The sequence below is a fragment of the Lontra canadensis genome, unplaced genomic scaffold, assembly GCF_010015895.1.
Source record: "Lontra canadensis isolate GAN:19392208 unplaced genomic scaffold, GSC_riverotter_1.0 scaffold77, whole genome shotgun sequence".
Lineage (NCBI taxonomy): Eukaryota > Metazoa > Chordata > Mammalia > Carnivora > Mustelidae > Lontra > Lontra canadensis.
In genome coordinates, this window is record NW_022631071.1 from 5,221,046 (window position 1) to 5,237,215 (window position 16,170).

The window sequence follows — 16,170 nt, forward strand, 5'->3', positions numbered from 1 at the left end:
ACAGTCTTCAGAATAGATAACATCCTGGGTCACAAATCAGGTCTCAAACGGTACCAAAAGATAGGGATCATTCCCTGCATATTTTCAGACCACAATAACTCAGGCATAAGAGGAAAGTTGGAAAGAACTCAAATACATGGAAGCTAAAAAGCATCCTACTAAGGAATGAATGGGTCAACCAGGAAATTAAAGAAGAATTGAAAAAATTCATGGAAACAAATGAAAATGGAAACACAACTGTTCAAAATCTGTGGGACACAGCAAAGGCAGTCCTGGGAGGAAAATATATAGCAATACAAGCCTTTCTCAAGAAACAGGAATGGTCTCAATTACACAATCTAACCCTACACCTAAATGAGCTGGAAAAAGATCAGCAAAGAAAGCCTAAACCCACCAGAGAAGAGAAATCATAAAGATCAGAGCAGAAATCAATGAAATAGAAACCGAGAGTAGAACCATTCAATGAAACTAGGAGCTGGTTCTTTGAAAGAAGTAGTAAGATCGATAAACCCCTGGCCAGACTTATCAAAGAGAAAAGAGAAAGGACCCAAATAAATAAATTCATGAATGAAAGAGGAGAGATCACAACCAACACCAAAGAAATATAAACAATTATCAGAACATATTATGAGCAGTAAACTTACACCAGCAACTTTGACAATCTGGAAGAAATGGATGCATTCTTAGAGACATTTAAACTACCACAACTGAACCAGGAAGACACAGAAAACCTGAACAGATCCACAGTCAGTAAGGAGTTGAAGCAGTCATCAAAAATCTCCCAACAAACAAGAGCCCAGGGCCAGACAGCTTCCCAGGGGAATTCTACTGAACATTTACAGAAAATTTAATAACTATTCTCCTGAAACTGTTCCAAAAAGTAGAAATGGAAGAAAAACTTCCAAACTCATTTGATGAGGCCAGCATTACCTTGATCCCAAAACCAGACAAAGACCCCACCAAAAAGGAGAATTACAGACCAACATCCCTGATTATCATGGATGCAAAAATTCTCACCAAAGTACTAGGCAATAGGATCCAACAGTACATTAAAAGGATTATTCACCATGACCAAGTGGGATTTATTCCAGGGCTGCAAAGTTGGTTCAACATCCGCAAATCAATGTGATGCAATACGTTAATAAAAGAAAGAACAAGCACCATATGATACTCCCAAAAGATGCTGAAAAAGCATTTGACAAAGCACAGCATCCTTTCTTGATCAAAACTCTTCAAAGCGTAGGGATAAAGGGTACATACCTCAATATCATCAAATCCATCTATGAAAAACCCACAGCGCATATCATTCTCAGTGGGGGAAAACTAAGAGTTTTTCCCAAAAGATCAGGAACATGGCAAGGAGTCCACTATCACCACTTCTATTCATCATAGCACTAGAAGTCCTAGCCTCAGCAAACAGAAAACAAAAAGAAATAAAAGGCATCCGAATTGGCGAAGTAGTAGTCAAGCTATCACTCTTTGCAGATGATATGACACTTTATGTGGAAAACCCAAAAGACTCCAATCTGAAACTGATAGAAGTAATACAGGAATGCAGCAAAGTGAAGTGTCGGGATATAAAATCAATGCACAGAAATCAGTTACATTTCTATATATAAACAGCAAGACAGAAGAAAGAGAAATTAAGGAGTCAATACCATTTACAATTGCACCCAAAACCATAAGATACCTAGGAATAAATCTAACCAAAGAGGCAAAGAATCTGTACTCAGGAAACTATAAAGTACTCATGAAAGAAATTAGGGAAGACACAAAGAAATGGAAAAATGTTCCATGCTCATGGATTGGAAGAACAAATACTATGAAAATGTCTATACTACCTAAAGCAATCTACACATTTAATGCAATCCCTATCAAAATACCATGCATTTTTTTTTCAAAGAAATGGAACAAATAATCCTAAAATTTATATGGAGCTAGAAAAGACCCCAAGTAGCCAGAGGAAAGTTGAAAAAGAAAGCCAAAGGTGGTGGCATCACAATTCTAGACTTCAAGCTCTATTACAAAGCTGTCATCACCAAGACAGTATGGTACTGGCACAAAAACAGACACATAGATCAATGGAACAGAATAGAGAGCCCAGAAATAGACCCTCAGCTCTATAGCCAACTAATCTTCAACAAAGCAGGAAAGATTGTCCAATGGAAAAAAGTCTCTTCAACAAATGGTGTTGGGAAAATTGGACAGCCATTTGCAGAAGAATGAAACTGGACCATTTCCTTATACCTCACACAAAAATAGACTCAAATTGGATGAAAGACCTCAACATGAGACAGAAATTCATCAAAATCCTTGAGAAGAACACAGGCAGCAACCTCTTCGACCTCAGCCGCAGCAACTTCTTCCTAGAAACATTGCCAAAGGCAAGGGAAGCAAGAGCAAAACTGAACTTCTGGGACTTCATCAATATCAGAAGTTTTTGCACAGCAAAAGAAACAGTCATCAAAACCAAAAGACAACTGACAGAATGGGAGAAGGTATTTTCAAATGACATATCAGATAAAGGCCTAGTATTCAAAATCTATAAAGAACTAATCAAACTCAACACCCAAAGAACAAATAATCCAATCAATAAATGGGCAGAAGACATGAACATACATTTATCCAAAGAAGACATCCAGATGGCCAACAGACACATGAAAAAGTGCTCCACATCGCTTGGAATCAGGGAAATACAAATCAAAACCACAGTGAGATACCACCTCACACCAGTCAGAATGGCTAAAATTAACAAGTCAGGGAACAACAGATGTTGGGGAGGATGTGGATAAAGAGGAACCCTCCCACACTGTTGGTGGGAATTCAAGCTGGTGCAGCCATTCTGGAAAACAACATGGAGGTTCCTCGAAAAGTTAAAAATAGAGCTACCCTACGACCCAGCAGTCACACTACTGGATATTTACCCTAAAGATACAAATGTAGTGATTGGTCTGAAGGGACACGTGCACCCGGATGTTATAGCAGCAACGTCTACAGCAGCCAAACTAGGGAAAAATCCTAGATGTGCATCAGTAGATGGATGGATAAAGAAGATGTGAGATAGATATATATATATATATAGATATATATATATATATATATATATATATGTATATATATAGATATAGATATACACGCAATGGAATACTATGCAGCTATCAAAAGAAATGAAATCTTGCCATTTGCAGTGACGTGGATAGAACTAGAGGGTATTATGCTGAGCGAAAGAAGTCAATCAGAGAAAGACATTTATCTTATGATTTCCCTGACATGAGGAATTTGAAAGGCAGAGTGGGGGTTTGGGGCTAGGAAAGGAAAAAAATGAAACAAGATGGGATTGGGAGGGAGACAAACAGTAAGAAACTCTTAATCTTACAAAATGAAGTGAGGGCTGCTGGGGGAGGGGGGTGTGGATAGCATGGTTGGTTATGGACATTGGGGAGGGTATGTGATATGGTTAGTGCTGTGAAGTGTGTAAGCCTGATGATTCACAAACCTGTACCCCTGGGGCAAATAATACATTATATTTTAATAGAAACTATTTTTTTAAAAAACGCCCTGGGTGGGGGAAAATGACAAAATATATGTATAGGCAAAAAGGAGATACAATACAGAGTAGAGAACAAACTGTCAATTATGTATTGATATCTGAATTTTTAGATGGAAATGTTAGATAACATATCACATATACTGTACCACATATCTCAGTGTCTATAAATAATTAATATTTTTAAAGATTTATCTATTTTAGAGAGAAAGACAGAGCACGAGCAGGGGGGCAGATGGAGAGGGAGAGAGAACTCAAGCCAACTCCAGACTGAGCCCAGAGACTGATGCAGGGCTCAATCTCATGACCCTGAGATCATGACCTGAGGTGAAACTAAGAGTTGGACACTTAACCAACTCTGCCACCAAGGCGTTCCAATTAATTATTTTTTTAACATGCAATGTGAATTTTAGAGATCTAATTGAATTATGTGGGAATCACTGAAAGGAAATAAAGGGTAGATTTTGTTTTTAAATACAAAAATGTCTGTAATATGTAGTTTATCCCCTCGAATCTTAAATTTAGATCCTTCTTCAAGCCCATCCTAGAATACAATCTCCTTTGGGTGAGTTCCTGGAATGCAAAAATCATTTTAATATTTATCTAATCAGACATAATGGGTGGGACTTTTGGAGGGTTTATTTAAATAAGACATTAAATGAATTTTAAAGTCTAACAGCATCACAATTTGGATGATCTGAGAGTATGTAGTATTTTTAACAACCACTCTATAAAATACTCAATATCCTTGAGGTAAAATATTAGCAGAGAGCAAATCATGTATTTATTCATTCACCAGACATATTGAGCCCTAGTAGGTGCCAGGCAACTGTGGTACAAAAGATGATTATTAGAAAACCCAACACAGTAAACTTATGCACACAGAGAGCTTGTATATCAGCAGGAGTTCAATCTTATCTCCTCTATGAAGCTGTTCGAAACAATTTCCTTTACTTGGTTAACTTTTAGTGCATTTACAACCAATACCACATAACTAAACTTTATAAAACACTAAGCTTTTAGTGACTTCTCATAGATGTGCTCTCAACGAAATGTTAAGCTTCTTCGGAGCAGAGAGAATATTTTTTAATTCATTTCTATGCTTCAGTTCAGTAGTACCTACTATACTACTAGGTTCTATAGTAGCTGCTTAATATATGCTCACTAAACCTAGGGAATTGTTGGTAAAGCCAATTCTTAAGTGTCTATGCTAAGGGAGATAGTTAATGGAAAATAAAGGATAATATATAAGTAATTTCCATCTGGCTTTGGAATGTATTTCCATACTTAACTTTGAATCACTTGCTTGGGTTGAGAACACATTTCCAACAAAATAATGAAGTTACCATGTTAATTTCCAAGTGTAGTCAAAGCCAAAATGCTGTCTCACTGACCAAAAAGAGGAGAAGGAATACTGAAAATACTATTATATTTTCAGTCTAAGGTATACTCATTAAACAATGAAATCATCTTTTATTGTTTGTTATAGTCTCACCTCTATCAATTGTATTACCTCTCTGACTATATGCCTTCCTTTTTTTAATTTATTTGACAGAGAGAGATCACAAGTAGGCAGAGAGGCAGGCAGTGGGACAGAGGGAAGAAGGCTCCCAGCTGAGCAGAGACACCCCCCCGCCCACCGATGCAGGGCTCAATCCCAAGACCCTGAGATCATCACCTGAACTGAAGGTAGACGTTTAACCCACTGAGCCGCCCAGGCGCCCCTACATTTCTTCTTGAAAGCAGGAAGTACATTTTAATCTTACTTGTTAAGTACCGTAGCATTTAATGTGTCATCTTTCATGGAGTATTCAAGTATCTTCAAATTCCATTTGTTATTTCTTTCTCTCTTCTACCAGTGTGAAAAACATAGAGATTTATTTAATACCTAATATCTGGATACCCTTGGAATAGCATAAGCATACTACTTCCTCCATAGTCATTCACTACATTTTAAAGAATGTACCTGGTCTTCAGTTTTTTTAAAAAAGGAATTTAGAACTTAGATTAAAAACAAAACAAAAAAAAGATAAAATTAAGTTGGACAAAAGCAGACCATGTTTCTAGATAAAGATTTTCCCTGGGGGGAAATACTTTATTTCTCATTTGTGAGGTTTAGGGCAGAATGATAAATTATACCTTATGTATGCTTTTTCCATTTTACAAAGTATAAATCATAAGATAAATGTCAAAGTCATTATACCTAGTCCTAATAACAACATACGCAAGGTAGGCAAAGCAATTATTATTGTTTCTGTTTTATAAATGGGACAACAGAAGATTTTCCTAAGTTTGCAAAGACTAAGACCAGAATTTAGGTCTATTGTTACTCAGTCAAAGTATCTTTTAATTCAAATGGATGAATAAAAACGCTTAGCATTTGTATAGAACATTAAAATTTGAAGGTACTTTTATATATACGGTGCAAAAAGAATGGGCAGAGTATTTCTCAACAGTGTGTAAAATAGATAGGATCTCTTTAGGTTTCAAATCAGTCCCATGATAAAAGAATCTAGAGATCAGTAATTGAACAGATTTTCTGTGCATAAATTTGATAATGCCTTAGTAGCCCTGAAAAAGACATTTACTAAATGTTTGCTTTTGATGAGGTAGAGAGGGGTTGATACCTTCACCCCTCAGAACCATTTTCAACTGCTACTCATGACATTTTTTTACCCAAACAACATCAATTGGTGACTATGTCATATTTGTCTTCTTACTGATGATTTTGGAAAGCTTTTCTATAGTTCTTTTGTTAATTTTTCATTGATTTTCCATTCTCATCAAAATTCAATTGGGTAATTTCAGTGATGTTGGTTACATATTTCTTTATCTTTCTAACTTCACTAATGAATTAGAACAATGAAATTGGTTATTATCCTTTTTTACCTTTGTAACACATGATTACTAAACACACTGACTTGTTTTTTTTTTCTTGCATGTTTTTTAGTAGTCATGTTATAAAGCTAACTCATCTCCCATATATTGAAGTTTAAAAGCAGTAGAAAAGAGCTGGAAATATTCAATGAAAAGCTAAGTTTACTTGCTGTAATTTTCATAAACTCTATCTCAAACTGATCCTAATTATAAATAACTAAATAGATTTCTATTATAGGTAAAGACACTGATATATTTTTCTACATTATAAAAATAGTACATGATTGAGAGTTTACTACAGGAGTATATTACTTGAATAGTTATACTAATATCACTTTAACTGTCTATAAACTGCATATTCAACACAGTATACATGCCTTTCTTAAATGAAAATAAAGTTTTAGTAAATTTTAAATCAAAGCAAAAGGAAATGAACTCATAGATTCATGCTATAATACCCAATTTATGCTCTTGTAAATACCAAAATGGCTTTAAATTATATATATATGTATATATGTGTGTGTGTGTGTGTGTGTGTGTATAAACACATTTGTATGATACCTGTTATTTAGTACACATGCACATCCAAAAAACATAACTATATTGGGTTGTTTATTTTTTAAGCTTTTAAAAAAAAACCATCATCCCTGCTCAATGTTAATAAATCTTACAGAAAAACTTGTAATCTCTTAAAACTTAGCTTCTGGTGGGAATAATGAGAATTTGCCAGATTGGGGGGGGGGTACATTAACTCTTTCAAACAAAATCTATCCCATTTTATGTTCTGAAAAGATGGTTTTCCCAGATTAGTCTCTAGTGGCCTAAAAGGATTTATGCATCCTTTAAACTGAGCAGGATATTCTCTTCTCACCATTAGCATCATGAACCAAGTGTCTATCAATTCCCTAAACAAAGTTTGAAATAGATAGCTCATAGTCTAGGTAATTTTGGGCTGAAGTTCAAACAAGCAAGACTGTTCTAACAGAAAACTTTTGTCCTGACAGATCCTAAAAAACACCTGCTCCATTCAGAAAGTTTCTTAGAATGTGACTTCCATCTAAGAGATAATTCTTAATATCTTCATTTTAAATTAAAACATAACAAAGGAATAATATTTGAAACATTTTAGACTCTTTTCTTTTGTCAAACTGAAGTTATGACAGGATAAGAAGCTAATGCTTTCTATTTACTTGTAGAACATTTATTAAGATAACTTTCTACAATGCATTGTGCCAGGTTTACTGCAGAGTACTCAAAAGTGAGTAAGAATCTGTATCTCAAAAGACTTAATAACCCAGTGTGCAAAACAGACATGCATATAAGCAGAGAGTAAGTAAGCTAGCAAGTATAATAATCAGAGTCTTAAGATGTTGTGAAAATGCAGGGATAGGTTAATTTTTTTTTTATTGCAATGATTTTAAGGAAGGCTTTTTAGAGGAGATGGTATAAGTGAGCAGCTAATTTTTAACTTGCTTTACAAACCTTCCCAAAAGAAAATTTCTCCCATTTGAGGGAGACTGGAAAGGAAACAATAAATAGTTCCACAGTGAACAAATGTAGAGTTTATCTCAGATTTATAAAGTTTTCTGATTCCAGGGCTACACAATATCATGGCTATGAGCACAAGGTTTAGAGTCTGAAAAATCAAGATTTGAATCCTGCCTCTCATTAACTAGACTTACTATGTGTATGATCCCACACATGTGGTTCAATCTTTGAACCTCGGCAGACTCAATCTTTAGATATTTTAAAGTGGTTTTAATAATAGTACCTACCTCATAAGATTGCTTTGGACATTACTTGAGATTTTTTTGTGTATGAGTGTGTGTCTGTGTACATATTTGTGTGTATATTCCTTGCACTGTGACTGCCACATGACATTCCCTAAACAGTTTGCTATTATTACTATTTTATTATAACTTTTATTTTTATTATTATATTTCATTATACTTTCTATTTCAAATCAAGGCACAAATAATTAAAAGACTTGATACTATTATGAAGAGTGTGTATTTCAAAGAATGGTAACTATCTTTTTTCAAAAGGCAGTTATTTTCCCTATGTGGTTTCCTAAAACAATTTGTTTTTCAGTATATGCATTATCTCCATTACTGACTACGTTTATTTGTCGGTTGGTTGGTTGGTTGATTTAATCCTGGACCCTCTCTCCCTGAGCGGTCTCAAAAAAGTTTGCTTTGTTGCTTTGAACTTCCTAATTTTCTGAGTTTGAGACCAACAGGCAATTTGGAGGTAATGAAAGAGTCAGATCCAGTGAAATTCCCTCCAGACTAGTCTAAAGTTCTCCATTTTTCTTCAGGAGCTAGAAAACAGTCTGGATTACTATATCCATATGAAAAAAGTGGGGAGGAGTTAGCTTTTGATGTTTCTTTTTGTTTTTGTTTTGGTGATTACACGGCATTTACTTCACAAAGTGTGAATCATTATCTCACTAAAACCTGTTACCAGCATGTTTTCAAATGTGATTAACATTACTGTGGTTGAATAATAACTATGGGGTTTTTTTCATCTTGAAAAAATTCTCTTACTAAAGAAAGTGGAATAAAATTTTTAACTACTTCAAGACTTTCCTTCCTACTATGGAGAAATCCTGGGAGTGGATAGTTGACGGGTGTTAATGTCATTAACATTGTTAGCTCTTCTTGTCAATGTGTTAAAGGTGCCCCTGCTGCTGAGTCACACTCCCTGCCCTCCAGTTGGTGAAATGATTTATCCAGCAGTCAAAAAGCTAAGCTGATTTTGGGCAACAGACATCCCCGTCATTGACAAAATCTATGTGAGTAAATGTGGTAAGAAATTTGTCAACAGGACATAAGCAGTAAGGTCAACATTATTGTTAATATGCTTTTTAGACAGTTTAAGATGTGAAGAATAAATCACAACACATATTTAAAAGTCTAAGAAGCCCTCTTTTAAGAATGGTGTTCTTTCCTGTCAGAAAAAGCAAGGAGCAGTAAGTAAAAGTGATGCTTTGTTTTTAAAAAAAAGGCAAGAAAGACTCTTGTGCAGTTACACCACTGGTCAAGAAGAAAAAAACAAATGCAAAAATCCAAACCCACAAATAATGTCAAATCAGAGAACAGTCCTAAGGATTGGTTAGCAGCCCATTCACAGTGTTCCCTCTCATCTCTTTTTAGTATGGGCTATTTTTCAAACCTCTGAGAATGTGATTTCAAGTGTGATTCTGAACCTCACCCCACCATTATTAGCAATAGGAGCCAAACACACACGTAGAGTATATAATTTCTTGTAACCTTCAAAGAGAAAAAGAGAAGCCTCTAGAAATTAATGAATTAAAACCAACAGGGCTGACAAACCATAAGTGACTCTTAATCTCACAAAACAAACTGAGGGTTGCTGGGGGAAGGGGGGTTGGGAGAAGGGGGGTGGGGTTATCGACATTGGGGAGGGTATGTGCTATGGTGAGCGCTGTGAAGTGTGTAAACCTGGCGATTCACAGACCTGTACCCCTGGGGATAAAAATATATCTTTATAAAAAAAAAACAGGGCTATTACAAATAACTTCATGAGCTGTTGAATTTATTCTGACACGATTCAAGCTTAAAACAATGAAACAGGCATAATGGTGGTCAGTTTTAGCATCAGATATGGAAAATACTCCTCATTTAATAAATAACATTTTTGAAAAGTTCAAATATGTAAAGTTAGGAATGTCTAATACAGAGGAAACATTCAATAAATGAGAATATTACCATTTTTAAACTTAGTAAAAAAGAATATAGATTCTATTTTAATTCACTGCACAAGTGAACTACAACTTCCAATATTATAATAATAAGCCCATGAAGAATACCAAGAACTTTGCTTTTTTAAAAAATCAGGGTAATAGCAATAACTTCCCTACATGGTTATTTAGGTTTTTGAACAATGTGCATTTCTATATATATATAGTGCTGTTATATCCATAATAGATCATCCCCTTTGATCCTAAAACCTCCCTGCTTGCTAGATTTATAAGACAATTTCCCCACATTTCCCCCTGTTTCGTTTCCTTATAAAATTAGTTTTGTTTACTCTTTCCATATATTTTTTTGAGTCAGAAAAAGCAACCAATTTTGGATAGAGAAAGGGAGACAGAGGTGATAAGGTTCCTTCTAAAGCTATTGGCTATTTTTAGGATGCAGAAATTAGCCTGAGCCACTCCATTCATAGAAGAGGTTTTATTCTTTTTTTTTTTTTTAACTTCCTTGGTTAATTTTTTTTTTTTTTGACATTTCCTTTAAAAAGTTTTGGATTATCCTTTCTAAATCTGATTATATTTTACATGCATGAACTAAAAAGGTGGTGATTTAATGTTATTGAAGTTCCTGAGATTTTTTTAAAAAGATTTTATTTATTTATTTGACAGACAGAGATCACAGGTAGGCAGAGAGGCAGGCAGAGAGAGAGAGGGAAGCAGGCTCCCTGCTGAGCAGAGAGCCCGATGTGGGGCTGGATACCAAGACTGTGGAATCATGACCTGAGCCGAAGGCAGACACTTAACTACTGAGCCACCCAGGTGCCCTACAGCATCCTTTCTTGATTAAAATATCCTTCTCTTACAGAAGTACCAGAAGAGTACAAAAATATTAACTAAGCAACAGAATTCACATAACATATATACATACGAAGATCATGTATATTGTTGTCATTTTCTAGATTAAAACTCTCAATGGGTGCCTATGGAGTCTTCCATAGCAAGAATAATTTGAGCAACAGTTCTATCATGGTAGCTCATTAATTCAGACTTTTTATTTTATTATTTTTAAAATATTTTATTTATTTATTTGACAGAGAGAGACAACGAGAGAGGGAACACAAGCAAGGGGAGTGGGAGAGGGAGAAGCGGGCTTCCCACTGAGCAGGAATCCTGATGTAGGGGCTATCCCAGGGTCCTGGGATCATGACCTGAGCCTAAGGCAGATGCCTAAGGACTGAACCACCCAGGCGCCCCTAACCTGGAGTTTTTAACCAACTCAACTTAATATTCTAAACCTTTTACCTAAAATAAATTGCTGTGCATTTTTTTTCAAAAATAGTATGATATGCAAAGTAAGAGCCCCATACATTTTAATATCATTTGCAATCCCCTTGTGGACAAACAGTCACTCTTTAGTGCCACTTAAATGAAGAATAACCATTCATCTGTAACATACAGATACAGAAGGCTCTGGATTTTCATTTTAAAGTGCTTAATTACCTGCATAAAGACAGAAATAAAATAAAGAGTCTAGGCCAAGTTCATGAGTCTGAAATTACTTTCTTTTTTAAATAAATGAGCAACAAAGCCTCCTTAATACTGTTATGTGGCCATAAGCCAGTCGAAGAAGAAAATGTTAAAAAGAACAAGAGGATCAGGAATTAAATTCAAATATATGAGGCAAGAACCAAAATCAAAAGCTGAAAGATGTGGTGGTGTTTTCAGCCACAAGACAGTATGACATATTCTCAAGGAAAATCTAATCAAAATTAAATCATAAAGTTAAATCTTCCCATTAAGTATCCTGATAAGGGAAGTTATACAATCCAAGGTTATTTTTGAGGATTTCCTGACTCTAGTCACCCACAAACTTATGTTTCCAGTATTCCTATCTATTAAAGTACTCGGCATCATTAACGGACCACATAAAACACAGTATTAATTCATGAACCCAAAGCCTTAGAATGGAAAACCATTTTTCACATAAATCTAAATTGCCATTCTCAAGTAATTTGAGTTAAGTACCGTAATTTCTAAGTTTGGCAGGAAAGTAAGCATATCACGGAAGAAAAAGGCAATAGATTTAACCTTGAAACAAGGTGACTTCCATATAGTTGTTGAAGAATTTACTTATTATCAGATAAACAATTTACAGTATTTAATCCCTTCCAGAGATATAAAATGGTGATCAATCAGCAATTCAAGATGTTTATTTAAACCTAGAGGAGGAGGATATGGCTTTAACTTCTGAAAACCAAAATAGAAAAAAAAACAACAACCCAGCTCTAATGTAGTTTATCTTCAGATGCTAGATTTAACATTAAATAATTCAATCTAAATGCTATTTCTCAAGTTCTTCTTTCATATATTTCTGTTTTATCAGAATGTACTGTATATAAAATAGGGGTTTAAAAGTATCTATTTAGAAAGAAATGCTTAATGTTATATAGATAGCTTCTACAATTTATTTAAATACATAATCTCCTCATCAATTCATCTATCCATCCATCCATCCAGGCATTCATTTTACCTATCCTTTTCAATCCTTTCAGTCTTCTGATATTAGTCATTTTCTGAATTGTCCTTTAATATTCATGTGTGCCCTCAGGAAATACCTGTACACACGCAAGGAGGAAAAAAAATAGTGCCTGACCAAAAAATCTTATGGTGATCATTTCCTTTAACCAACTGGTTACATAAGGGGATTGTTTGTTTTGTTTTTGGTTTAATCAAGCCTTATAAGACTTACCTTGCATATTTAGTGGACCTTTAAATGAAATGCTTCTTTGAGAAATGGCCTTTTTTTCCCTCATATAATTGTTTCCTTGCCTACTCTACCCGGTTCCAAACACTGTCAACTAAAATTTATGCTGCTGATATAAAAACAGCCTATACACAAACTCACCCAGACAGCCTGAATAGATAGACTGGTAAGTTTAGAACCACACAGTAAATACATATGTGTGTGCACTTGTTGTGTGCGTGGCGCGCACACACACACACACACACACACACAGAGGCAGAGAGAGAAAGAGAGACAGAGATTGAGAGAGAAAGAGAGAGAAACTAATAAACAAAATGCTTAAATAAATAAAGGATATTGTCATCTTCTCCACAAACTTATCATGTTGATTTTCTGTTTCGGGGAATTTCTTGATGTCACGTTCCAGATTAATAATTTGTTGTTCCATTGCTGTAAGGTTGCTCTTGAGAATTTGAGCTGAAACTGAAGAACAATGTGCAAAGTATTTAGAGTATTTTACCAAATATTCCATAAAACAACTAAAAGAAAACAGTATCATTTATTTTCTAATGTGCAGAATAGTTCCACAAAGTCAACTCACATTTTTCTGAATTACTGCTCATGAAGATGCTACTCTCCATGACATAAGTGAAAATGTGTAATATAATATACCAAATAATCATGTTTAATAAGAGAATGTTACCATTTTATTCAGCCATTAGTTCAAATGAAGCCATTTCTATTAAATTTATTGATGGAATTCCTAATATTTCATTCTTTAAAATCTAATTTGAAGATTAAAGAGAAACCAAGGTTCAAAGAGATCTTACTTTGTTGATACATGTTCTTGGCTATATAAATGATATAAACTATAAAAAGGGTTCGAATATTTTTCTTTTGTTGAAACATCCTGATTTTTATAAACCAACATCTATGATAAAAGTTCTTATCCTTAGTACTTTTCATACGCATAGAGATGTGAAAGTTACTGTTGATACATAAAGAGAATTTAGAGCAAGCCCCAGAAATACATATGCACATACATACCAACAAAGCTTCAGTGTGCCCTCAAACACTATCATTAATTGCTTTAATTACCCCTAACATTATCTGTACTTTTTTCTCTCTGTACTGACAACCAATAATTTTAAGAACTGTATTCAAACTGCTCCTAAATACATGCACATTTTCCAGATTTCTTATGATGCCCTCTCTTAGCAGAGGTACTTTTTATCTTAAACTATTTTATAGATACTCTATGAATGAATGACTGCCAACTACAAATGAAGGCAATTCTATCAATATCAATGCATTTGGCAGATTCTAGTTGAAAAGACAAGGTTAAGTATTAGAATTTAGTAGGTTAGACTGTGACACTGATTTTTAAATCCAGGCTCTGAAACACTGTTCTTTTCATTAAAGGACTGTGAAACAGAAAGAGAGTACTATTACAATTCTTTTTTTTTTAAGTAAATTTTGTTCTCATACAGAGGCATATCAGAATTGCAATGAAAAATTTAAGAGGCTGACAAAATCAACCTCCTGGCAAGTTTTAGCCAGACTCTTCTGACACAAATTCATCACACTGACACCCACACTTTTACAACTCAAGAAGGAGAAATTGACTTAAATATACATGGAAGTTCAGAGACTGAAAATCAAACACCAACACTAAAGACAATTTTTTCTATTAATCTGTCAATTCAAATAACACTTTCCAATTAAGTTCCACTTTTTGAGCTCTGACAAGCTTCAAAACGATTCTTTATCAGAGAAGTCTGCCAAAAATTTACTAATGGCTCGACAGTCATTGCTTGCTTTATTTAAAGGATGAGTTTGCTGTGCAGGAAATTACTTCCTCTTGCTTTCTTTTTTTTTTTAAGATTTTATTTATTTATTTGACAGAGATCACAAGTAGGCAGAGAGGCAGGCAGAGAGAGAGGAAGGGAAACAGGCTCCCTGCTGAGCAGAGAGCCCAAGGCGGGGCTTGATCCCAGGACCCCTGGGATCAGAACCTGAGCTGAAGGCAGAGGCTTTAATCCACTGAGCCACCCAGGCAACCTCCTCTTGCTTTCAAACTGAATTTTTTCACTTGCATTTTTCCAGCTGAGTCTCAAAAATTACTCAAAAGGTATGTTCTCCTCTTGTGCCTGATTGAAAAGTTTTGAAGGTATGAAATTCACAACTTGTTATGTCATGTAGGTTACATAAAAGTAATAAACTCATAACATTCTGTAATAAACAAAATGTGCCCAAAGGCCAGGTTTAGGTCACATTAGTAATACTCCCACTAGAAGAAATGGTAATTCCAGTAGTAAAAATGGGATGGTGACAATGATTCATCTTCTGATTGTTCAATACAGAAATAGCCTAAGCAAGTACTATGCACACAAAAGTCTAGATATCTCAAATAACAAGAGACAATATTTTTAATCAAGTTGAATTCTGAATAAAGCACTATTTGCTAGACATCTGTCCTCCTCAATTTCACATGTCAAATCCTAAATCCTCTAAAAGTCTCTCCAGCATTCTAGTCCAAATTCTCTAACATTTATAGGCACTTTTGTTTGTTCAAGTGATCTTCCACAGATCATCTTCCACTTTGATGATAATTTTTGTTTTGTGCACATAAACACAGAGCCTCCATTATAAAACCTCAACCTACATAATCAAAGTATCTATATCTAATACTTTGCTTATCCCTCTGCATTTGTCATAAATAAAACTCAACAAATGTTAGCTGAATATGCATATTTCAAAAAGTTTTGGTTCACACTTAAATTTATGCCTACTTTTTTCAGTTTCTTTTTAAAATTTGTTTTTATCTAAATTCCAGTTAGCTAACGTACAATGTAATATTATTTTCAGGTGTACAATATAGTCATTCCACACTCCGATAAAACACATAGTGCTTCTCACCACAAGTGCACCCCCTAATCCCCATTACCTATTTAACCCATCAGATTGCTCCCTATAGTTAAGTGTCTTATTTCTGGCTTTGTTTCTTTCTTTTCTTTCTCTTTGCTTATTTGTTTTGTTTTCTGGCTCGAACCCTAATCCTGGCCATAAACATAACACCCTAACCCTAGATTTGAGAAGAAAAAAGACACACACACACACACACACACACACACACACACAATTATTACTCAGGCATAAAAAGAATGAAATCTTGCCATTTGCAATGACCGGAATGGAGCTAGGGAATATTATGCTAAGCGAAATAAGTCAGTCAGAGAAAGAAAAATACCATATGATTTCACTCATATGTCAAGTTTATGCCTA

At 34.8% G+C, this 16,170-nt stretch overlaps 1 protein-coding gene across 5 annotated transcripts in view; it reads right to left on the reverse strand.

Annotated features, from left to right (window-relative positions):
* DIAPH2 (diaphanous related formin 2) overlaps positions 1-16,170 on the reverse strand; it is a 1,009,576-nt gene that overhangs the window by 338,613 nt on the left and 654,793 nt on the right. For all 5 annotated transcript variants that reach the window (XM_032881800.1, XM_032881797.1, XM_032881801.1 and 2 more), the window contains one exon: positions 13,244-13,368. In XM_032881800.1, coding sequence (XP_032737691.1) covers positions 13,244-13,368 — 125 coding nt within the window. The remainder of the gene's footprint in view (positions 1-13,243; positions 13,369-16,170) is intronic.